The sequence below is a fragment of the Protopterus annectens genome, chromosome 5.part0 (genome assembly GCF_019279795.1).
Source record: "Protopterus annectens isolate FY-2018-M chromosome 5.part0, PAN1.0, whole genome shotgun sequence".
NCBI lineage: Eukaryota > Metazoa > Chordata > Ceratodontiformes > Protopteridae > Protopterus > Protopterus annectens.
Genome location: NC_056735.1, coordinates 1771187407 through 1771214807, shown reverse-complemented (window position 1 = coordinate 1771214807; position 27401 = coordinate 1771187407). Strand labels below are relative to the sequence as shown.

At 35.8% G+C, this 27401-nt stretch overlaps 1 protein-coding gene across 2 annotated transcripts in view; it reads right to left on the bottom strand.

Moving 5' to 3' along the window:
- The window catches only part of DSCAM (DS cell adhesion molecule), a 3720739-nt gene that overhangs the window by 1725569 nt on the left and 1967769 nt on the right, over positions 1–27401 (bottom strand). The window contains exon 7 of one of the 2 annotated variants that reach the window (XM_044071570.1): positions 19364–19660. In XM_044071570.1, the coding sequence (XP_043927505.1) occupies positions 19364–19660 (297 nt within the window). Of the gene's footprint in view, positions 1–19363; positions 19661–27401 lie in introns of those variants that run through there. The other variant, XM_044071571.1, reaches the window with a different exon arrangement.

The window sequence follows — 27401 nt, the reverse complement described above, 5'->3', positions numbered from 1 at the left end:
TTTATAACATCTCAGTAGTACCGGAAAACCCTGCACAATAGTACTGAAGTCTCTGTTATTTTACGTTGTAACTTGTAGAGCTAGATGATAGTGTCTATAACTTAAAGAAGGTGGTTTTATATTATTGAAAATGGCAGACAGCACAGTGTGTATTAGTGGAGTACAAGGAACCTGTATATTGTATGTAAGCCAAACAAAGGTTAGGTTAAGGTTATATTTCAGTGGTACGTTTATAAGTTGGAAGGTATACTGAATTTCAAAAGTTACTGGTGTCAAGTAGAAAAGTTGTCAAGTAAGAATAAAGGTTATGTTAATTATATTTTAGTATCCGAAGGAGAAAGTTGTGTGAAAGTACTACAGAGATGTATAGTGGAAATCATTAGTTGTTTCTGTTATATTTTTCATTACGTTTTTTTTTACATCAAAGTTCTTTAAAGCAGACTGGTTTTAGTGTTTATATATGTCGGAAAGCACCGTTTTGTGTTGACATTTGTAAAGTTGTATTTTAAAACTAATTAACTTGTGCTGGTATATGATGAGAGTTTTACTTTAAAGTATCAGTGTTTGGTGGTATGGAGAAACTAACTTATATGCATAGGGCGCAAGGGAAGAGTGTGTTTTGTTGATACATACACCGTAGTCCTGACAAATTACCAAATCATAAGTTCTAGAGAATCTCAAAACTATTTAGACAGCTATTTTACTTCCTTCAGTGCAATGTTTGGAATTTATAAAGATGATAATACTGCATAAGATTCTGTACCCAAGCTGTTTCTGTAGTATGTTAAATGATTCATGCTAAATGAAATAAGTCACAGATAACATTTCTTTGGCATCCCCCAAACTCAAATTCATTTAAAGCATTATGAAAGAAGTACCTGAGGCACAGGTAGCCCAGATGATTATCTCAGGGTCTGCTTTTTCAGAACGTGTATGCAGTGGCTAGACCCAAATTATTATATGGAGTGGAGATGTTTAAATTCCTCAGATCTCTTCTGTTATACATTATGCATGGTAGAATAACAGATACTTGAAACATATACCATGCTTTGTAAGGCTTCAGTCTTATTAATTTTTTTCACACTGGATTGTATAAGTGGAAATAGTTACAATTAAATATTTAGTTTTTCATATTCCACATTTTTAATACTCGAGTTTTATGGTTTGCTCAGTTGAAAGCATACAAACATTTTGACAAGTTTCTCTAGTATTATCGATTACTTTCCAGAGAAAGCATTTTGCCTATTCAACCAATGAATTCAGCTTAAAAAGAGTATGATTTTCATATGTTTTCCAAGTCAGGTACTATGCCTCCTCTTTCTTCTTGTATTTGCCCAAGACTGCAGTCTATATTAAATTAATTTTGCAATTATAGTACCAAACCTCTCAGTATAAGTGTAGCCATCTCTCTTACTAATATTAATTGTTAAATGCTTGTAATAAACTACTGATGAACTTCTGGTTTCATATGAATCATCACTCAAGAGACAGACATAAGTGGCATGGTCAGAACTAATCAGATTTTTTTATCTTCTGAGTCTTTCATTTATTTTTTTGTATTGGGCTACACTTTATTAGCAGTTCCTTCAGAAACTTGTTTTTTGCAAAATGTAGATTATGCTACCTGTATGCTTTGGGTCATTAGCATCCTGCCACTATGATCCTAGACAAGTAAATAGCTGTTTTACATTTTAGGGTGTGCCCCGAGATAGGCTAATTCTGGACATGGGTAGAAATATCATGCAATTGTTCTGAAATTATATATACAACAGCATTATAGATAGTACTGACAAGTAGGTATAAAACTGTTACAAGGAAATGTAAAATGACCAAAACTCTCTATCTTTCAGGATTGGATTCCCAGATTAAAACAAATATTTGAAAGATGATTAGTAATGTCGGCATTCACAATGAATAATTTTATATGCATAAATCTGATTGGAAAAAGCTATTCAGATTGCATCATGACAGCACTGTGAAGACCACATCATGATCTGCTAGCTGCTCTGTTAACTGCTCTGTCCTCTTTCACTGGCACAATTGGGTCAGAGGTTAGATAATAATCAATTTGGCTGAATAATTCCCTGCTGCACACCATGAAAGTGATCCTCATATATTTCAGCATAAGTAAAACTTCCTATCATATGTGTTAATGTCTTTAGTTGACAATATGTGGCATTGCTAACCAAACAAAATTACAATGGTTAGCTCACAGGAGCTGAGCTTAATTCTTTTCTAGTCTTCATTTATTGATTATATCCATATTTTCCCCAACCGCTTTTTTGTCTTTCATTCTGTGTCGCTTTTTTATAGCAAGCACTTATTAATTATGTTTGCAATATATACACAGAAAGGAAGAAGTTCAGCTTTGCATATTGTTATGCAATGATAGGAATACATTGAATCATCAAGGTAATCTTATACAATTAACAAATTAAGAATCTTGGTCAGAGGAACATAAGATCATAGGAGGTTACAAGGCTAATGGCCCCAGGCTCTTACACTCTTAACCATGTTATACCCTTATTTCCCTATAGACCAGGAGATATAGTCTATATTTGTATGCAAATGTGTGATCACCACCAACTGCCCCTATCAAGGAGGGACACAGGTGAAACCCCAGGGTAAATTTGTGGTTGCCCATCCAATTGTCCAAGTTGCGCTTAAATGGGGTCACAGAGGAGCTCTATTTAATGTGAATTGGTAGTTAATTCCAGAGGAGTGAAAAACTCTGGGAGACATATCTGCTTCTCCAGCAAGTCCTGTTTATGTTGCAAGTGGGTTAAGATCCCTAGATTGAGGGAATCTTGTTCCATTTAACATGTGGATGTGTAGCATTTCCATTAAGACAGGGTCTGAGGCTGCACTGTAAGCCAGGCACCTAAGCAGTCTATACAATACAGAGTACAGTGATAGTGATTTCAGTCTGTCCATGTACAACATATGCTGAAGAACCTGATTTTTCTTAATGAGAAACCTCTGAGATCTCTCCAGTTGCTACAGGTGTCTGGTGAGGTGCATACAAATGGGAGCACTGTACTCTATTATTGGTCTGATGAGGGATGAGTACAGGGGAGTTATATCCTCCTTTGCTCTGGATGCTATGCCTTTACTTATGAGATGAGCAGCATAGAAGGCTTTCCTCACCACTGTGGACACATGCTGATCAAATTTAAGGCAACTATCAACCTGTGTTCCCAAATCTCTCACCACTGACTTTGAACTTAGGATTTTATTAATAATACTGTAGATTGCAGTAACATCCCCCTTGCAAAGGGAATGATAATGCATTTTTCTGTTGAGTTTAAGATGGTGGCTTTGGCACCAATCATTTGTCTGCATAAGCCCATTTTGTAGTATATTGACATTGTTCAGGGATTCAGTGATCGTTCCCAGTTTGCAGTCATCAGTGAACTTTATCAGCCACAAACCATCTGTTTTTGCCTGAGCTTCTGAGAAATAAGTCCAGAACGGTAGAATGCCCAGCACCAATCCTTGTGGAACACCACTAGTGACAGGTCTGCTAGTAGAGCTGGAATCCCCAACTTTGACTGTGTGTGTTCTGTCGGTGAACCAGTGGGCTACGCACCTAATGGCATATGGGTTGATCTCCAGCTTGGTGAGTTTCTCAATGATGCCTAAGTGGGGAATTGTGTCAAAGGCCTCGGCTAAGTCTAGATAGGCAGTATGCACTGATTTACCTTCATCCAGGGCTTTGATGACATTCTCGAAGAAGTCCACTAGGTTTAACAAGCATGATCAACCCTTGACAAAACCAGACTGGGTCAGGTCAAGACTTTGAAGGTCTCCAATATCTTTATCAATGATTCTCTCCATGGTCTTGCAGATAAGACTGGTTAGGCTTATGGGTCTATAGTTCCCAGGGTTGGTTGATGGATCCCCTTTGTGCAATGGGATAAAGGTTGCTGTTTTCCATTCGGCTGGGACAAAGCCAGTCCTTAGACTGTGGTTGAAGAGACTCCCCAATGGTTCAGCTAACTCATGTTTTAGACCATTTAGCACTCAGCATAGGATGTAATCAGGGCCCATAGAGGCTGTGTTCTTGGCTTGGAGACTGTGATTATGACCTGCTCTTTGGAGATACTAAGTAGAGGACTGGTGATAGGCATGGGGTATGATTGGTGGGTACAGAGGGGGTGAAGTTTTCGTCAAAACTATCTGCTAGCAGGTTAGCTATTTCTTTAGGTTCAGTGTGAGTCGTACCATGCACTACTAGCTCTGCGCAAATCTTGTCCTTTCCATTTAGATTTTGGATATAGCTAAAGAATGCCTTATGATTATCCTTATCTAGGGATACTAATTTAGTTTCCCAGGTAGATTTAGAGGACTTTACAAGATGTCTAATTTGCCTGTTCAAGCTGTGGAGGGTGTTCTTCTACTGCTTAGACCTTTCCTTCTGGACAGCATTTTCTTCCTCTTATTGTATAGCCTGTTTATGCTGGAAGTCCACCAGGATGGCTTGTTTTTTTCTTGAGAACTTTGTTTTGATCCTTTCAAGTATGGCTGAATCAATACATTTGTACAGGTATTTATCCAGGGCATTGGGGTATACCTCACTATAGAAGTCATTGCCGTCAGTGGGGACAGGTGTTTTAAAACTATTAATGTCATTGCTTAGGAGGCTATAGCTTACTTTAGTGAAAATGTTCAACCTGATTGCTCCGGGTGAGGTATGATTGTTGCTTGAAATGAGACTGATTTATGATTAGACTTTACCAGAGATGGCCCCACACATGAGGTGGTGTAGCAATCTCCCATGTTGGTGAGTACTAGGTAGAGCACATCTGTGCCCCTGTGGGGGTGCAAACTATGTGTTTCAGGGCATTTGCATTAATAAAGTCCAGGAACTTTTGAGTGAACATGTTTGTACTCAAACATATTTCCCAATTGATGGAAGGATCGTTAAAGTCAGCCATAAAAGTAGGTCCAGGTATGCAGTGTGGTTATCATGGTTGATGGTGGGGGACCTATAGCTAACAATGATGTGCAGGGGGGTCTTTTCTACAGTTAGTTGTACTTGGAGTGACTGTAGGGCTTGTTGTGTTTAACCAGTCTTGCGGTGTGTTCACCTTTGATGAAGGCCGATTGTACTGCTCCTTTCATTCTGTCACATTTATTTTCTAGGCTGAACATGTGCAAGGCATTGCAATCGTGCAAGGCTGTGCTATTTTTCTGAGGCCTTGAACCATGTCTCAGTGATTGCGAAAACATCAACATCTTACAAAGTAAGGAGTGGTTCCATTGAATGCAATTTCTGATTTAGACTCCTAGTATTAAGCAACATAACCTTGAGTTTGTCTTTAGAGGATACTTTTGCAGCAGGAATTTTGTACTTGTGACATTGCCTAAAAAGGCCCTATGGGGGAGGCAAGTATCTCTGCCTGTACCAAAAGCCAAGACGTGACAGGTGAAGATTATCTTTGGCAAAACAATGTGGTCTATCAACCATATCATCCCAGGCTGACAGTTACTGGATCCTCCTGGACTGATACCAGAAGCTAAGCCAATTGTAAAAGTCAGTCATTTTTTATCTGGAATCATCCTAGCTGAAGGCAGAATGCTGCTTAAGGCTAGGGACATACCTGCCTGGAACGGATAATCAAAGAGCTCAGTCATGTCCCCTCTTCATATAGTCCAGTGAAGTACATCTCAAGTCATTTACTCTAGCATGGACTATGACAGAGTCATACCAGTACTTGTTGTTGAGAGACTTAAGTGCATGCGTGATTTGGTGGATCCTCACACCTGAGAGGCAGCTAACCACTACTTTCTCCATCTTCTCCATTTCCAGCCTGGTGAGTGGGACATCTGTGTGTCACACAATGGAGTCACCTCTGACCAAAACATTTGGTTTTGAGGTGTTTGGCCTTAGGGGCTTATTGGGTGAGACACTAATGGGTGTGTTTTTATGTGTAGTGGATTCTGCTGGGACTGTATGTGAGTTTGTGTGCTGTGTGCTTGATTTGTGTAAGAGGTGAAGTACATGTACTGACAACCTGTTCAGTGTCTGGTTTAACGTATTGTGAGTGAGGCAGAACAGAGTCTATATTCAAAGTATAGATACATCTCTCACATGCTGAATTTGAATATTTTAGGAGTAATAGGTGACCAGTCTACATGAGGCATTTTCTACATTGCCTCAGGATGTCCATGCCAATCAGGCTGGCTGGAGAAACAGTGGGAAACTGTCCATGCATTATCTTAGGAGTATTCTAAGACAAGTAGTGAGGAAGGAGCTAGATGGATCAGGTTCAGATGTAGGACTAATGAGATATACTATGACCAATTTACAGGTGGAGGCCTGCAGCAGTGCCACAAAATGTGCAGCTGAGTTGCTCTCCAGGCAGCAGTGTGCAACTCAGTTGTGCACAGAGAAGAAGAGAAGACTCGGAAGGTTCATAAGCAGTTAATTAGGGGAAAATTTGTCTTTCAAAGCCTTTCCATCTATAGCCATTGGTACTAACCCGAGCTGCATGGTGCACAGCAGCTCTCAAACATGGGGCTTAAATAGAAGCAAAGTTAAGCACTTTTTAAACAAGCTAACCTATAGTAATGCTCAATACTGAGCCTTACTCCAACATTCTCAACTCAGATGGGTCACTGGCTACACTCTCGCACAAGAGCTCAAATGGGGGGGGGCTTGTTTCATGAAGGATAGCTGGATTTATTGCTCAGATAATGCCAAATGGAATAGATTCAGCAAGTCTGAACCTAGCTTATGCCAAAATAAAAAGTGCAGCAAAAACAGTTAAAAATTAGGAGCAACACAGTAAAAAACAGTAAATAACATATTTAAAGTGCAATGCAGGATAACCATATACTTATTTCTTAGCAGATATCAATAGATGCTTTGGATTTAGTTTGGATACACTGCAGATCTGTGGCTAGTCACCAACCTCGGAGTAGCTCCAGTAAACTGAGAGCAAACCTGCGCAAATGTAGGGTTAAATAGAAGTAAAGTTAAGCCATTTTTAAACATGCTAACCAATAGTAATGCTCAACACTGAGCCTTACTCCAAAAATCTCCACTCTGGTGGGTCTTTGGCTACACTCTTCTGCCACAAGGGTGCAGGGGACATCTTTTATGAAGGATAGCTGGATTTAGTGCTCAGATAATGCCAAACAGACCAGATTCAGCAAGTCTGACTCTAGCCTATGCTAAAATAGAAAATGCAGCAAAAACAGTTAAGTATTAAGCAGCAGCACAGCAAAAAGCAGTAAATAACAGATTTAAAGTGCAATGCAGGATAAACAGATACTTATTTCTTAGCAGATATCACTGGATGTTTTGGATTTAGTTTGGATACACTGCAGAGCTGTTGCTAATCACCAACCTCTATTTTAATAGCAACATCTCAAGGTTATCTCAACATCTAAAGGTCTTACTATGATTTATAGATCTTAATCTGATTGCTTCTTTTTCAGTTTTACACAGTATTTTTGTTAAATTAAAAAATATTTGAATGTAGGAACTAAGTTCGATTTCCAATTTTTTTGTAATAACTTTTCTGGCAACTGCCAAGAGAGCCCAAAAGAGTTTTTGTTCTTTGGATGTTACAAATACAGAAAGTGGAACATTCATTAGTATTGCCGATCTAGTTAAAGAACAATTATCAGACCATTACCTCTTAAAATGTACTTATTTCTTTCCAATATACATGTAATTTTTCACAATTCATAAACATGTCTGCCCAATCAGCTTTTACATTTTTATTACATCTCCAGGAAATTGAAGAAGTCATTTCATAATACGCAGAGATTTTATATGGAGTAACAAACATTGTATGTATATATTTCCACATCAAAAACTTTCCAGTATAAACAAGAAGTTTGGCTAACTGATTTAAGTATCTAAACTTTATTCTTACCATCTATTAAGTCAATCAATCCACCATAATCTAAAAAGTTCCAGCATCAACATTATTATTATTATTATTATTATTATTATTATTATTATTATTATACATAATTAACTTACATAGCTTGGACAAGCTTCCTTTGTATGTCAATGGACCTTCAATAACAACATTCATATAGTCATATAATGGGGAATAATGTTCTGTTTCTCTTCACTCAGGTTATCCACAAAGTTATTTAACTTCTTACTGATGGATAGTATTAACTGGTTAGCAGATTCATCCAGCTTATAGTCTTAAATATTGTGGGCACTTACCTTTTCCTTTTTTCAAATCAACCAGACTATAATACTAATACCTTCCTTTTTAGTAAATTCATTTTAGCAATGTTCTGAGTTTCCTTAAATCTAGAGGTGTATGCAATAGGAAGACACACAATTTCCATTGTGATATTAATGGAATTTTAAAACATATTTCTTAGCTGTTTTAAAAATTGATTTCATATATGCAGAGTCTAAAGATTGAAATGACTTTCCTTCTAATGTAAATTTGTTAACCAGATGAAAGGATTATTACATACTTCTAATTTATCATCTTTAATAAGCTTAGAAGAATTTAGTATAATCTGCTCCTGGATGGTTTTCCATTGACTAGTGTAGGTTGAGTCTATTCAGAGTATAATAGAATTAAAACTTGCAGCAACATAATACAATTATATATCTGGGAAGCTAATACCACCATACTCCCATAATCTTGTATGATTTCTATAAGTAATTCTCAGCTTTTTAGGATACCATAAGAATGAAGTAAATGTTTTTTTTTCCATTTTCTTTAAAAGTTTTTTGTTGGGTATTAAATCCACTGAATGTAATATAATCATGTTAAAAAGCACTACCTATCCTCAAGGTAAAGAAAAAAACATTAATTCTATTTTTATGAAGTAACACTTCTTCAATTACTTTTTCAAAATTATTATTGATAGTCTTACTCATATCAGGATAGATTTTTATGCCTAAATATTTTAATTGCTTTCCTTCCCAATTATATTTATACAATATTTAGCCATAAACTTACTAGCTAGTAATTTATTTAACACTTAAGTTTCAGTTTTATTGCTATTAAATTTCAGCAGTGATACTTCTTGAAACTTTTCAATTTCATCATCTATTTCTTTGATCAAATAATTTAAATCTCCTGCAGTTAGTAAACTACCATCTGGCTAAAGGCTGTATTTTGTATCTCTGAAAGATTTTGTTTTCACATTTAATTAACGCTTGCATTTACATATCATTGCTGGATGATCTTTGTATGGTTCATTAAAAAGTTTATAATATTGATAATGATGAAGAAAATGTTTAACTTTATTTGAAAAGGAAAAGACTTAAGCATTAAATACAGGCATTATTATGTTTTAATTAGTATTGACTTTTTTAGCAGTATTTGTGGATCTAGGAGTATTGAACGAAAGTTCAATAGTCCGAATCCACAATCACCGAACACACTTTAATGAAAGCGCTTTCACCGAAAAAGTGCTTTTGTTAAAGTGCGTTAAAAAAAAATCTACTTTTATGCAGGGGCAAGCCCCCTTGCACCCCCCATGTGGGGGACTTTGTCCCCCACATCCCCCTACTTTAATATTCTCACTCCAAGATCACACTACAGTGAGGAAAAGGGAATATTCCATTATCTGCACTGGAGTACGGTCTCCGCAACAGTCATTCCCCCGCGACCCTCTCTAGCTGCCGGCATATTTCTGCAAAAGTTTTTTTGGTAAAAAGCACTTTCGTGGAAGTATGCCCGGCTGTTTGTGCTTTGGTGAAAATTTCCTTCGGGGAATAGTACTGATCCTTGTTTGGTGTATATACTTTTAATAAAGGTCTAAATGATGTCAATTGTTTAATTATTTAATTTAGGTGTATGTATGTAAGGTGTCTTTTATCTGTTTTTCATTCAGTCTGAAGAAACCTAGCATTAGATGAAAGCACATACTGAAAGACCTGTTTTGTGGATTATTAAAGAGGCTTATTCATGATCATTCATTGTTTAGTATTTGCTTTATCTTTGTTCCATATTCACGTTCATTAAAAAGTTGCTGAATTCATATTGTCAGTTAATAGTGTCACATGAACATCAATATTTTTGGATTAGTAAACTGTAGTTAACATGTAATTGTTTCTGTTGTTTTTATGGACTTTGTGGTGTTTTATGAGTGTGTGTGTGTGTGTGTGTGTGTGTGTGTGTGTGTGTGTGTGTGTGTGTGTGTGAGTGTGTGTGGGTGTTTATGTATGTATGTGTGTATTTACTGCAGTTGTAAATAACTATGACAATCAAAGAAATATTGGCCAGACTAAATATATAGTGGAAAATAAAATATCTAAGGTAGTATGATATCATTATAAAATAAATTATCTAATATTGATAATAAATGGCCAAACTCCTAAAAGAAAAAAAAAACATAGAAAAGTTACATCTGTTATTCTTCTCAGTGAAAGCTTAATGTAGTAAGGTCTGCTGTCATCAGCTTGCAAGCTTTGGCACTGATTCAGAACCATTATTATGTATGCCTGAATTGCAATTTAATTTAAATACTCCAGACAAGGAATTACCCAGTGAGACACAAATTACAAGTAGTCCATTAATAGGTAGCAAGCAGCATGCTAGGAAATGACATAGAATAAAGGAAACAAGAAGTGAGACCTTGCAGAAAAGGCAAGAGGCTAACTCATAACAGTTAAAGTCTATGGGATTATATTTAAATACTTTTGGTAAAAGGCATGGTTTCAAGATATTGAGAAGGTGGATAGATGTACGCAGGTATACATTGCATGTTTCCTGCATGACTGATTGTATGAGAAGGACTATACTATTCAGTGGAACATGTCACAGTATTTCAACAAACTGATATGGTATAATTAAGGGTTATATTGCACTATATTGAGAAATTAATATATGCATAAAATGCTGGAAGTTCCTTGTGCCATATATTTGACAGCCTGCATTCACAACATTGTATTTTTATCAGATTACCTCTGTCTATATAATTGTGATTTTGAGAACTGTACATATACATGCATAAGACATTACACAATATCATCACCAGCACTCCACCTGAAATAACTTATCTTTATTTTGGGTTCTGTGCTACTGGATAACTGATAAAAGGATAAGTATATCAAAAATAATGTCACTCGTTAGCACACTGTGCTGGAAAAAATACATCTATTAAAAATAAAACAAAATGGACTAGACTGTGAAATGCCTATCAGTGGCAAACTGTATCTGAAATAATTGTGTGTCACAAATAGAACAAAATGGATTATCAAATGCTTGCTATGGAACACTGTGTCTGATAAAACTATGTATACCACAATCAAAACAAAATGTGTGTGTTATCTAGTGCCAGTTTCAGTATATATATATATATATATATATATATATATATATATATATATATATATATATATATATATATATATTTGGTTCCAGTTTAATATCAGTCTGATGAAGTGCTTACAGTCAGGAAGACTATGTGCTTTTCTACAATAAAGTTTTATTTTGTTTTGGAGTATTAAAAAAGGGCAGACATTCTGTTTTGTTTGTGAAACACATTGCTGTTTACAGGATACTGTCACTGAATATCTTTTTGCATTAACAGAGCAATTTATTAAAATGACCCCAGGTAATTCATGGTATATGGGTGAGTGGTGGCCATTAGATATATCTAATCCTCCCATATATTTACTCAGAAAAAGGGTAGGCAAGTCACTGGTTTCAGCAGTATCATAGCTTTTAAACACCCATCATTCCTTTTATTGAAATTATGCAAACACAGTGCTGTCCATGGTGTCTGTGATGTGTAATTAGTTAATATATTCAGAAGAATAAATCCAAAATTTGCAAATCTGGAATGATAAACTGCAGCCAAATAATCAATTTTGTCCAATATGATAACAGTGTGATTGTTTAAAGACATACAACCTTACTCCATAAGTAGAGATCTTTAATTTTTGTCTAGCTAAATTGAAGATAGGTTACTTTTTGGAGTTGTTGTAGGCAGTTAGAGGTGACAAAATCCCTCTCATCGTATTCAAAAATATAATTTTGTGATCATTTTTATATTTAATAAGCAACTGTCATACACTGAATTTTTAGCACATTTAGGTAGTTTTAATATAGACTTCATCAGAAATTAATTACTAAATATATATATATATATATATATATATATATATATATATATATATATATATATTGTTTAAATACAAAACCCAAGTCATATGATATCTAAATGACCCAAAGGAAATCTTTGTAATCATTAAGTAAAGCAAAATTTATAATTTCCATTCAACAATGAATACTTAACTTGTTTGTCACCCTATTTTCAATTTTTCTATGCTTTTTAGACTAAAGTAAATTTATTCCTGGTCTTAAATTATATTCAGTCTAATTTGCAAACAATATTTTTAATTCTTATCAAAGAATAAGTATCAACCAGTTTCACTATGAGTGGATGAAAGTGAATGCATTGTGGAACGGAATCCCCAAACTGCATTCACCAAAATATCCTGCAAAAAATACTTTTTTAAGTATTTTTTTGCAGCAGAGCAAGCCTCACTGCATTCCCTGATGTGGAGAACCCCAACTCACCCCAAATTTATATTACAAACTTTACAGTTGTACCAACTCAAAGGGGCATCACTTTCAGTACAACTTGCAGACAGTGATTTCATATGGAGGAACTCTAATTGTCAGCAAGCTGAACCTCAGGCAACTGAAAAATAAATATTCAATATTCGTCCACCAATCGGTCACCCATTTCTCTCTATCTTTCATCCCTTTTAAACAATTTATCCAAAAATTAAGAATTACATTCCACAGAGTGCTTAAACAGTGCAATGGATTTCATTGAATGCACAGATTTGTATAACCTCCCATGTAATTTCTCTTGGTCTTGCCTTCATAAAATGCTGTTCATTTTAGAATTATAGACAGTAATGTGTACTATTCTGTCAAAATTCCATGTAATGGCCACTTAGTGGAAAACTTCAGCACATGGAATTTGATAACAATCTTTACTCAAAATAAATCAACATGGAAATTTTAGCAACATGAGATTATGGTGAAGGCAAGTGAGAAATGGTATGGGTTAAAACAGCTTGGATTCCCTTTATCTTTTGTAATGCATCTGGCCTTAATTCAGACTCACCTAAGTTCTTTGCTGACCTATTAGAAAATAATGAAGGCTATTTTGCCATGGCGACATTCCATTTAATAGGTGGACATTTCAGTGTTGCTCTTGTCTCACTGCTGTACTTATTTAACCTCAAAACAGAGTGGAATATAACAGCTTGGCATTCCCTAAAGCAGGTATTGCAAAATTTAGGGCTATGTAATTTTTGGTGACCATACCACTTTGGTATAAAGTGTACACTTTCATCACATGCAGCAGTGACTCACTCAGTCAAATAGATTGCTTCTTAATATCTAATCCTATCATGCCAGTGTAGAAGAGCAGTTAATCCATGTGCCTAAACAGATCTCAACTCGGTCAGCACACAGTTTTCTTCAGACAGCCTCTCCCTGAAACGGCTCAGGCAGTGAGGGTTATACTCACTGTTAAGCAAAAAAGGTGCATTCAACTGAGTCTACTGCATAGCACGCCACCTTATGCATGGCAGGAGACATGACAATTAGAATTACAATCAATATGTCGAGCTGCAAAAGCATGCTACCTTTCTAGATCAGACACCCACATCAAACAGAAAGCTAGTAGATGAGTACTTAAAGAAGTCCTGTAAGAACTGTTTCTTGCAGCAAAGCACAGTTGGAAGCTTATCAACATTTTAAATAGACAACAGCTCCAAAACTCCAAGAAACTCCAAGAACTTCATCTTAGGAGCACCTCATTCTTGTCTTGGGCATTATACCATAGGCCTTGAAGCTTTTAGCTTTCAGACTGAAGCAAAGACAATCATGATCAGACATTCTATCTTTATAGTCCTACAACAGCTTAATCATCTTGCAGAAGAGCAGGCATAACAAATTCTCTTCAGGAACTGAGAACCAATTTTGTGTGTGAAAACAGACCCAAGCAACAATCCACCAGATGAAAATTCCACTTCAGAACTTTAATAAAAAAAAATAAATAAAAGTACAATATCACAAAGCCATAAATCAGAGTTAAGCACTTTTATTTCCTGTAATAAGAAACTTCTTCAGAACTGAATCTATGCCTGCATCCTGATTATTTAAAACACACCTGATTAATAACTAATTAACTATGTATGACTTTTTTAAAGTAACAAAAGAATCCCTTACTACATATATACATTTCAACAATTTAACAAACTTGTGTAACAAACTGTTTTACAATGTAATATGATACAATAAGATATAAAAATGTTAAAAATCTATACTTCCAAATGCTTCAATTTCAAAAACAACTAATTGAACAAGCATCATTTAAACACAGCCAATTCATGCCATTCAATGCCAGATGCCACTTTAGTTCACACCTGTCTAAGTGCTCATCCAATATAAAACCCCTTACATCTATTTTTATTTGCTCAATTACTGAACATCTGAAAAAAGTGTAATGGATAACTAACTTATGCCTCTATAATGCATTAGTATTTTTATTTTTCTTAATATCCATAAAATTCTCATACATTATATCCTTTAGTTTCCTAGTAGTTTTTCCCACATAGTAGGCCGGACAATCTTGGCAGCACGCAATATAAACTATATTCTGAGATTAACATGTAAAATGCCCCTTTATACTAATCTTAATTCCTGCAACTTCAATTTTGTCTGTGACCATAATAAATGGACATTACTAACATCTACCACACTTAAACATCCCCATATTTAAATACCTGAACCCTTTCACATGTTCCAACATTTCCTTAAAAGACCTATCTGTTTTATAAACAATATGTGGAACATTGTCAACTTTTTTTAAGATGTCCTTATCTGTTGAAAACAGGGTCCAATTTCTCCTAACAATCTCCAAAATGGAGAAACTATCCAATGTAAAGGTAGGGACAAATAAACATCTTTATTAGTTCTTGGACAACTATTTAGGGGAACATCCTCTTGACTCATAACTAGATGACTAATATCATCACTGACTAGATATAATAATGGTGCAAAAACACCTTTCCTTCTCTTATCAACTACTTCTTTACTAATACCCATCAAAAAATTCCAAAGGGTAACTTCTTTTCATAAATCTTATCACATTCATTTGAAAACATTTCAAATCATGTTACCATGTGGGCTGCCTGCACCAGTTGGCCTTTAACAATGGCATTTTTCTGAAACCTCAGGTGCCAACTTGCATAATGAAGGTATGAGTTATAGAAGCTCAGTTTCCTATAAATGGATGACACATAACAGCTCTTATTGATATCCTTCCTAAGCTCAATATCCAAAAGGATTTCTTGTCATGACTATATTTGTAGGAAAATTTTAAAAACTCGGTGGTATTGTTTAAATATACAATAAATTCTTCCAACCTACTCAAAAAATCTACCCATAAAATAAAAATGTCGTCCAAATAGTGGGAGTAAAATGCACAAGACTGTTGATAATTATAATTTAAGATGAAATGTGTCCCCTAATAGGCCATTACTAGATTGGCAAAGCTGGGGCACAAGCTGCCCCCATCACCACATCTTTAGTTTGTCTAAATAATTGGCCTGGTGTCAAACTACCCACCATTAATTCACTCCAGGCACTTCAGATGATCTCTCTCACACAGAAATGTGCCCAAGGCAAGCCATCTTACACTGTTGACACCCAATGATAAGCTTCTCTAAAGAACTCAGTTTCTATTTTGTAAATCAGGACATTAGTAAACCATATGCCATCAGGTAAGTAGAAAGCCCTGATAGCACATGCCTTGGAATGATGTGTATGTGGAAGAGAAAGGGGATAGTAATAGCGGAACTTTATGAATGAAATGAAGGCAGAAAAGAGATAATTCAGGAGTGTTTAGGCTGTATAGGAGAGATTATCAGGGGTAAAAGAATTGTGCTGGAGAGCTTTAATGGGATGATAGAACTGGTCAAATATATGCTATTTGGAAAAAAAATTCAAGTATATTAGAAGGCTATGCAGATACTAATGCATAGGTATGATTCAGCGGATGTGTGAAAAATACTCAGAATGAAGAAGAATTTACTTTTTCAAGGAAGGAGGGGGAAACCGGGGAGTAAGATGAACAGGTTCCTGCTGGAAAAGAGATAGCTTGGGCGTGAGAGAATATGATAATAATGAAGACTAAGCTGTTGGACCATAGTATGGTATTACTAGATCTGAAGAGCAGTGCTGGCCAGATGTTATGCAGGCAAGATGGTTGAAGGAGATGGTGAAGCAGGTAAACAAACAGAATGTAAATAAAGAAGAAAAGGATGAGGATATTGAGGATGTAATGGAATGACAGCAGTGAGAAGAGGAAGAACAATGGGACAAAGAGGAAAAATGAGAAGTGAGGAAGATGAGAAAGTTATGGGACTTGAAGAAAGATTGTTCCAAAAACAGGGTACAGCTAAAGGAAAAGGTGTTAGTGGTGGGTATGGAGCAGCTGAAGATTCATTTAAAGAAATGGAAGGATTTGAAGATGTGGTTGGAGCTGCTGAGAAAGGAAGCAAGGCATTTGGGGCAAGGAGAGGTTTCACAAAGTTGTAATGTTTGAAGACAAAGGATCACAGGTAGAAGGCCTGGTTAACAGAGGTTAACAAGGTAGAAGGGGAAAAGGTGCTTAAAACTGGGAAAAATAGAGACTAATTCAGGAGTTTCTGTGAGTGACTATATCAAGAGCAGCAAGATGAAGAAGTTGTTTGGGAGGTGGGTACTGGAAGAAGAGAAGATGGAGGAGTTAAACAGAGCAATAGAGGTGGGGAAGGTAAAGGAGACTGCTAAGTATATAAAGAATGGGAAGACTAGAAGGCCAAATGGAGACTTAAATGAGTTTTTCAAAATAGTGTGCCTCCAGATCAAGAAGTGATGGACAAGAGATGTTGAATGTTGTGTTGATGTATGACTCAAAGGTTTTGACTTTATGTAAAGGGAAGGGAGTGATGAGTAGTTTGAGAAATTATATGCCAACTTCATTATGGAATGTATGCTCCAAAATACTTGCTATAAAATTAGTGAAAATGATAGAGAAATGATTGTTAGGGGTGACGGGTATGAACAGATCAGTACTGTAAATTGGTGGTTGTCTTGAGGTCATTGTAGAGTATTACTGAATTTTGTACATGGGCAAAATTGAGAGGAGAAGGTGTCAGGGTGTAGTTCCGATGGCTATACGAAAAACATTTGGTATTAAGGGATGGGAACTGTTTTCATTTTTTCAAGTAGATGGTAGGAAAAGTGAGGTGGCTGGCGGAGGGGCACATGCTTTATACAGGAAGACCTGAATTAGGGTGTTTTATAAATAAAGGGTGGTCAGAGAGGGTTTCTAATGGGAGCATGACAAGGTAGGGGTATCTCACAGAGTTTACTTTTGATAGAAGTAGAGAATCTTATATGTAGGACAAGGACTATGATGAGTAAAAGGGCAGAATTTGAGTGGATAGGTATTTCACATTTTTTTGCTGATTACTGTATTATTTTCCTACAGAATGTAGATATTTCTAATCCAGGATACCTTTAGTAAATTGTTTTTGAACTCAGTGCTTAAATTCCAACTTAAAAATCTTTGTTGGTTAGAACTGAAGGAGATGATAGAGCAGGGATAGGTTTAACATTGTCTGGGGGAGAGATAAATGTCTAGATTCCAGGGTACATGGAATAGTGTAAGAAACAAAAAGGAAGAACTGGGATGAGTTAGTAGAGAAGATTAGACAATTGGTAGATTGGTTGTTGGGGGGTGTTTACAATGACAGGGAGAACTGAAGTAATTAAGACTTCGAGGCATCCACATGTGACATATTAGGGAGGCATACAGGGATTTGTCTAATGGTAAAAGTGACTCAGGAAGTGCAAAGGCTGTGTTAAATGCCTGTATGGAGGGGTAATAAAAATCAAATATCAAGGGAAAGGATGAGGCGGCAAAAGAAGACGGAGGATGGGGGCTGTTAAATATGTTTAATTATTTGACAGCAATAAATATTTCTCAAAGACTGGGGATGGAGAATGAGAGTTTGAGGTTGGTAAGATGGGATTTAGGGGACTCTGAGTACGGCAGAATTTTTAGAAAAAGAGAGATATATAAATATACACGTGAAGAGAGTTATGTAGGAAGGAGGGTAGACGGAATACGTGTGCTGGAGCTTCCTTTAGAGTGCTTATCAATACAGGGGATGAGTGAGTGGGTGCAGAAAAAAATTTGAGCACAGGCCTAGTTTTCAAAGGGGTAAAACAGGTAAAAGATGTGGTTAGGGATATGGCAGGAAAGTATGTAATGGTGGCGTTAAGCAACACTTGTGAAATTAGGGAAGATTTTAGAAAAGGGAAGGGAAAACTGGACAATTCTTATCCTTCATTTTGGTCTCCAGTAACCAATCATATCATCCTCATATTTTAATTTATTTCTACAGCCCCTGAAATTTGGTATGCAGTGTCTGATAATGTGACACAGCTGCACCTGCTAGTGAGTGTTGAAGTCATATGAAGGTCATTCTTTTTCTGTCTTCCTTCCTTTCTTTATTTACTGACGTGATTAAAGGGGAAGTCTGACAGGGTAGCTGCCTGTTTTCAGCTGAGAAAAGCTTGAAAGTATTACAAAAACAATTTAAGAAAATAATTTCACAATCTTCAAAAATAATATAAAAACATCTACAATTTTAATAATTATGCCAAATTAGACATAATTTTAAACAAAATATCGAAGTTCAAATAATTATACAAAATTATAAGTCATGTGAAAATATTGGTTAAGAGTAGATACAACTTAGATGACAATGACTTCATATTTAGAGAAATGTTACCTACTTGATAGAGAAATTAAAAGTAAGTTAGTATAATAAAAACACTGACTGTAATATGAAATGAGAGCTTTAGCAAAGTTTAGCTAATATTGTTTTCTCTATAGACATCAGAATGTCTTGGCTATCTCCATACCAACGCCTGTGTGAGTAGAACTGTCCATCAACATTATTCCTTGCTGTTTTACTAAAGCCTCTACCTATTCATGTTCAGTAACAGAATTGTCTTCAGCAACTCAAGTAGTTTTCTTTTGGTCAGCCTTTTATATTTCATATTTACATTTGAGCAGCACCTATAAAACCAATAATCATTGAACATAATTATAAAAATTGCTGAGATAATTAGAAGGTTTTCATATCTATACTACTACAATTAAAAGGTAGACTGAAGAAAATGTACATTTCCTTTCAAAACAGGATCACACATAACTGGTATTTATCTAAACATTGGCACTACAACTCATACTAAAAGCATGCATATGGCCTTTGATGATTTGCAGCAGAATGGTAATGCAAGTTACTGTTTCTTGGAAGAGCTGATCTGACAAGCACCTCTTACGTTTATTCGAGCCTGGTATGTGACGACTCCTGCAGAGTTGTTTGCAGCACAGCGGTAGACTCCACCATCCTGGACCTGAGCATTGGAGATATTCAAGTAGCTGATCACATTACCCTGGGATGTAATTATCTGGCTGAAGTGGTGACTGCTGTCTTTGGTGATTGTATCCTCATCAAGGGTCCAAGTTACAGTTGGCAGTGGGGTCCCTTTTACAATACACATCAAGGAAACCTGTTCTCCAGGGTTTACTACCTTTTCACTAAAGGGAGTTTCGATTTTGGGCGTTCCATCTGAAAACAGCAAAACAAATAATTAACTTCATATTATTCTGTTTGTTTTCTTACCTGCACAATAGCTAATACAGAATTAAAATGTATCTTTATCTATCTATCTCTCTATATATCTATCTATAGCTGTATCTATATCTATTGTTATCTATAAATACACACACACAAATATACATATAAATGCTTAATGCATTGCTAGACTTTGAAAAGCAGTAAGCAACGCTTAACAGCAATGTCTTTAACTATGATTCCATGTACTTCAATTAAATATTATACGCATGTATATTTCACCTTCATTTGCCCATGTAGATAGTGCGTAGCCATCCTTCTGAATTTGTTTGTGTGTGTGTGCGTGTGTGCGCGTGTGTGTGTGTGTGTGTGTGTGTGTGTGTGTGTGTGTGTGTGTGTGTGTGTGTGTGTGTGTGTGTGTGTGTGTGTGGTATATTCCTGGCAGGTATATGATGGTTATTTCAACTGAATGAAAATACTGTTTAGCAGAGTTTATTTTAAAAAAATGTCACTGCCTTGTGTAATCCAGTAACTATGCACAGACATCCACATTTTCACAAAATTCCTTTTTCAAGGTTCAGCTTGGAGGTGGATTAAAAATAATACAAATTAAAGGGAAAATGTGGTCCTTAATACTTGACATCAGTTACAGAACCAAGACCTCATTTAGTTTTAAAACTTTAGTTCAGTATATTGCATGCATTCTCATGTTCTTCATTAGCTGTTTCTTTATGGTGTAAAAATATCTTTAAATAAATCAGAATTAGGATACAACACTTTATGTCCCTTTACTATAGAAAGCATAATAAAACAGTCATTAATATTGTTACAATTTCAGGTTAATCAACAAAATTAATGCAGAATTACTACATTTGCTGTGAGAAGCAGAATGGTGCTGGAAAATGTTCATAATATGGTTCTATGACCACAATTATTTTATTTTAAGGCATGCATTGAGAAGTTTGAATCCTTGCAATCACTAAAACCTGCAAAAGTATTTTAGAGAGATGTCTCAATCATGAAATTTGAAGTCCCAGCAATTAAACAGCAAGTGCACAACTTGTCAATCACACTCACACACATGCATACACACACACACACACACACACACACACACACACACACACACACACACACACACACACTCACACACACACATATAAATACCTGTTACTACATGTATCACACGGTCTTAATTTTACATTATACATTCTAAATAATTTTCAAAGAATACCATTGTATTTGTCAAGCATGGGCCTTTCGTCTGCATCCCTCCTAACCATACATGTGGAAGACTTTAACCTCTCACCCTCATGTTCAAATAATTATTATCCAGGGTCCCACCACTTTTGAATCAGGAAAAACTGGGAAAAACAACAAACTGATTGAGTTTACACAAACTGTACTTACTAAAGGAGCCCATGTCTGAAATCAGAAGACAAATCTAATTATAAATCCTTATTTAGCTGTGTTAGAAAAATAAATAACAATACCTTGCATTGCTCAAAATGTATTCATAATGGTGCCTCCTATTCTAGCTCAAAAGACATTGCCAATATCCTTACAAACAAATTTAGTGCCAGCTATAGAAAGCATAATAAAACAGTCATTAATATTGTTACAATTTCAGGTTAATCAACAAAATTAATGCAGAATTACTACATTTGCTGTGAGAAGCAGAATGGTGCTGGAAAATGTTCATTTGCTTCTAATATGGTTCTATGACCACAATTATTTTATTTTAAGGCATGCATTGAGAAGTTTGAATCCTTGCAATCACTAAAACCTGCAAAAGTATTTTAGAGAGATGTCTCAATCATGAAATTTGAAGTCCCAGCAATTAAACAGCAAGTGCACAACTTGTCAATCACACTCACACACACGCATAAACACACACACACACACACACACACACACACACACACACACACACACACACACACACACACACACACACACACACACACACACATATAAATACCTGTTACTACATGTATCACACGGTCTTAATTTTACATTATACATTCTAAATAATTTTCAAAGAATACCATTGTATTTGTCAAGCATGGGCCTTTCGTCTGCACCCCTCCTAACCATACATGCGGAAGACTTTAACCTCTCACCCTCATGTTCAAATAATTATTATCCAGGGTCCCACCACTTTTGAATCAGGAAAAACTGGGAAAAACAACAAACTGATTGAGTTTACACAAACTGTACTTACTAAAGGAGCCCATGTCTGAAATCAGAAGACAAATCTAATTATAAATCCTTATTTAGCTGTGTTAGAAAAATAAATAACAATACCTTGCATTGCTCAAAATGTATTCATAATGGTGCCTCCTATTCTAGCTCAAAAGACATTGCCAATATCCTTACAAACAAATTTAGTGCCAGCTTTACCCCCACAACTTCTTTTCAAAGCTCAGAAATATCTGAATCACCTTACTCCCCTTAATTATCTCTAAAGATCATCTTCTGAAAGTGTCAGCCAAGACCAAAAATACTTCCTCAGTGGGATCTGATTATATAAGTGGTTGCTTAATTATTAGTGTTGAGCATGCCCTTGCAGATCTGCTCTTCAGACTGTTCAACCTAAATTTAGCTACCGGTTCTGGCCTAGATGAGTGGTGCACTGCAGTGATGATGCCCCTCCATAAGAGTGGTCTTGCAACCAAACTGGGTAATTGCAGACCTGGCAGCCTTACAAACCTGATCTGCAAAGGCATAAGACTTATTGTAATTGACCTCAAAAATTGTCATATCAAGAATCCTACTAGACTTGACTCCAAACAGTTTGGCTTTGTGAAGGGTAGCTACTATTTATCTAATTTGGTAAACTTCTTTGATACATACAAAAAACCTCTTACCCTTTCTTTGATAATAGACATGGGTTATAGCTAGCAGGAGAACGATAAATGCGTGCACCAAACAAACAGTTAAAAAATAATTTCCACAGTATTAGTATGAATAAAAATAAATAACCTTTAATAAACAAATTGTTGAGCACCATATATATATATATATATATATATATATATATATATATATATATATATATATATATATATATCAGATCCCGCAGCAAATCACAGTTCTTTCACTATTGTGAATGCTACTACAAGACCAAGGCTCCTAGACTAAGTAAAATACAAACTGAAAAAATGCAGTGGAAATGTAATAAATGGAGTTGAGATACTGTGGCAATTCACAACACACTCACTATTGTAAGTGATGCTACATGATTCTATTAGTTATCATTAACAACAGGCATTTTACTTCAGGGTTGAAAACCTGTTTTTAGTTGTCCTATACCGAAATACCACCATTACTATATACCACCATTCAATAAACCATTGTGTAAAAAAAGCCTTTTAAAGATTAGCCCAGCTCTTGGAAGTCACTCCCAAGTAAGAGTAGATCCTTTATAATTTACTCGACATTCAGGGAGAAAAAACTTCTTTCACACATGAAAAAAAGAATAAAAGCACAAATGCTTCAAAAACAAGGGACAGCAGTGCTTGTTTATATTCATATTTATTTCCCTGTTAGTTTTAAAATACGACAATTACATTTTACTCTACTCAGTTTCTCAACCATCTATCCTTCATTCTATCTCATTATGTCACCTTTCCAGCACCTGGCCTAACTCCTTCTCATTGGCATGACTATGCTAATACTGTCCATAATCCTACAAGTATATACAATGTTCCTCTGCAAACTTATCTTAGAAGGCATAATAAAAATAGCCATTCTAACATCTCTTGCATATTTTCAAACTACTTGGATCCATACAAAATATCTATCTGCATTTCAATTTGATCGATTTACTTTGAAAGCTTACCTTTGCTTAGTTATAAACCATTGCATAAGAACAAACTCTTTCTCAATGTACTTAAATTGGAATATACAAATTTATAGACCTTTATTTTTTCATAGCATTGCAATTTTCAGCAATCTAAATTGCTATGTTTACCAGATGCACTGCAGTCCTTATCTTGCTTTATCTCACTTTGTATTGCAATTGTCGATAATTGTATCCAATGTATTTAAACTGGAATGCACATTCGTTGAAGCTATTTTTCAATGAGCTATACTTAGTAATTGTATTGACTGCTTTGCGCTGTAGTCATTATTTTGGTTTGTATTGTAATATGTCAATAATTTGTACAACTGTTTGCTTAATGGCATATGTCATGGCTGGAAAAGTTCCTGGACCAGTACAACCACCCAATTAATAAAGTGTGTAGAAATAAGTAAACAGACAAACCAACAATACAAATAAAAAATAAATAAATAAAGACACAATTTATCACCTCATTGATTCCAGGAGCCTTACAAGTTTTGAGCAGTTTAACTTTTCTTGAGTTAAGTAAAGTGAGTATGTACCTGATACTGTTTGTGCATGTGTTTTTGACTTAAATGCCCTGGGTGATTACCATGTTCACTCTTAACTTTAAACGTGTGAAAGAAAAAGGAAAACATGCATATGTTACCATCTATGCAGCGGTTTCCTTGGTTTATCTATCAGCTGGTTTCCTTCTCTCTGAGCAGTAGCTTACAAAATAATTTGCCATTATTAATCTTTAAGGCAGTTACATTTTTTCTCATGTATGCTGCATTAACTGCTTATAATTTCTCTCATTCCTCATACATGTATATAGCCTGATTAATATGTGGTGTTACCTACTTCTTAATGAACTTGAAAATGGACTGTGCCACAAATGCAGAAGCAGTGTGGTAAATACAGTAAAAAATAAACAAGTAAACCAACGTGTTCTTGCAGAAGAAGCGGTCACTTTAATACCATAAATTCATCAGAGACTTGGCACTTTCACCTTTTACAATCCAGGCATCATTAGAGTCAAATAAAAATTCACAAGTCACATTAATAGGAAGAACAGACTGACATAATTTTCTGTAACATCATGCATTCATGAATAATATACTAGTTTTTGAATGACATCCATGTTATTAGAATTATTGCAATAACAGAATAAAATACTAAGTAATAAAACCATATATATGAGTTAAAAATTGTTTACAAATAATATTTAAAAAAAAATTTTCTTTCGAACTGCTAGCATTCACTGAGGCTTGAAGGTGCCTGTATTTAAACATGTTTTTTTCAAGGTACTCAAGATGGAAACTTTCATTAATTCCAGGTTTCACCCTGGCATTGAGTCTTAATTTCCATTCAGTTTCCTTGATCTGCAGATCAAGGTCAATGTTGCCCCCTCTTGTATTGACCAAAACTCTATCAATAACAAAAAATAAGAATTTTTTTGAAATTTCTGCACTCTGAACTGTGTGTGTAAAAGGCGCTGGTACACTTTGCATTTCTAATATCCCTGTTGTGTTCTATAATCCTGTCATGTAGTTTCCTGGTGGTCTTGCCTATATAAAATGCAGGGCATGAAATGCAGGTAGAAATATAGACAACATTTTTAGTGTTACAATTACAGCACCCTGGACACTGTAAGTTCCTGCCGTAAGAGTCAGTCTGGACATAGGGTTCATCATTAATATATCTGCAGCTTGAACAGAAGCCATATTTGTGCATCCTAGGATCATAGGTTCATAGGTTTATAGGTAGGTACTAGGCTATCGGCCCAAGGGCCTAAGTAAGCCTAGCCAACAAGGTTCTCTAGCTTACACCACCCAGGAAAGTTAATTTCCTGTGCCCTGTCAAGCAGAGCCACAGAAGTGATCCCTGGGGTGTATTTCCTATTTCCCATCCACTCATCAAGATTTTTCTTGAAGAGTGCTAATGAGGAACATTGTTTGACATAGATGGGTAGCTTGTTCCAGAGTATAGGAAGTCTCTGGGACAGGAATCTATCCCTCCAGCATGTCCTGTTTATTGTGATGACAAGGTTTAGGTCCCTAGAGTGTGCAGCTCAGAGGGATTGGGATTTCTTTAGGTGTCCAACAGCTCTGGGTTTAACATAGATTTATATGTTAGGCAGAGATCTCCTCAAAGTAGGCAATATGCTACAGAGTACAGCTGGAGTTTTTTGAGATGGTCAGTGTAGGGCATCTGTTTGAGGCCAGTAATCCTCTTTGTGAGGTACTTCCATGGCCTGTCCAGCTGCTAAAGATATCTTGTGAGGTATATTCCAAAAGGCACTTTGTACTCTATAATGGGTCTAATGAGTGCTGAGTAGAGGGGAACAATGACCTCTTTTTTCCTGGATGAGAACCCTTCTATGATGAGGTGTGCCACATAGAAGGACTTCCTGACTACTGTGGCGATGTGACTATCAAAGGAGAGACTACTGTCCACCTGGGTCCCAAGGTCTCTTATCACACATTCCGTGTTAAGTAGATTGCTGCATATGTGGGTAGTTCATGGGTACAGAGTTTTTAACGAAGGGGATGACACTGCACTTTTTGGCATTGAGCTTGAGGCCATGGCTCTGTGCTTCTTGTGCAAGAACATGTTTGTTTGCCTGCTTATTTTCTTAATGAACTTCTTTTACTTCTTTTACATTTATTTGCATTCTTTGTTATACCAATGAGATGGATTACAGCCATTAACCATGGCCTCTGTATCTATTCCTTATTTTTTCCTTTTTAATTCCATCTTATAAGCTATTTACCAACCTCAAGTGGAGGCCTCTTTATGAAGCAGTATTTAACAGTCTTGATATACTCTATTCCTCTATCCAGGACATCTGACAATTGTCCAAGAAAAAAACACATAAATAATGCAGTGTCGATGTCCTGGTTTTGTTTCTGTAGTCTTGTTTCATGTGCTCATCCAACTATTGAGTTTGCTTTGTTTATGACTGTAATGTAGTCGATCAGTGATGGGTGTATCTTATACATTTGTAAGCACTCCTTTATCCATGAATGTGGGATACTTTCAAATGCGTTTTTGTAGTCAGTCCATGCCAAACTTTGATTCTTCTCTTTTTACAGCTCTACATTATGACTTTATTTAACAACAAATGCGTCTTTCTTCCATATGACTTCTTCTATTACCATTTTGTTCTATTACAATGACTGAAAATTCTATTAAATGAGTGTAAACACTATCAGCATCACTTCCAGTGTATAGTTTATACATTGTTGTAAGACAAGTTATTGGTCTATAGTTTCTGTGATAGCTTACAGGTTTGTGCTTAAGTAGGAGATTGTTTTTCCTGTTGTTAACCAGGCTGGTGTTTGTTCAGGGTGCACATATAAATAGTTCTTAGTCATGGCTAAATCTTTGTATAAAGATGTTAGTACTTTTAGCCAGAACTTAGGTACTGCATCTGGGCCTGGGGTTTTCCAATTAGGAGCTTTTCTTAACATTGTTTAAATCTCTCTGGCTGTTACTTCATCCCATTTCATATCCTGTACATTTGAACTTCTTATTCTTTCTTTTATTTCTTCTATCCATTCAGCATCTTTGTTATGTTCCCCAGGATCTTCATAGATATTTCTCCAAAATATATCTATTTCTTCTTTTTTTGGTAGTGTTTCAATTCCTTTTACCCTTTTTCCCCAATTCTCTATAAAACTTTTTGGGTCATCAATAAATTGCTTATTTTGTACTCTTCCTTTATATTTATCTTGTAAGTTTTTCTTCCTGTGCTGAGATTTTTAGTTTATTATTTGTGATAATGCACAATAGATTCTGATCTGTTCTGATACTGTGCATTGCTTTTATCACTTATATCTTTCTGAGTATTTTTGTCGATCTGTTCCCTCTTCTATACTCTTCTAACAGTGACACTTCCTGTCT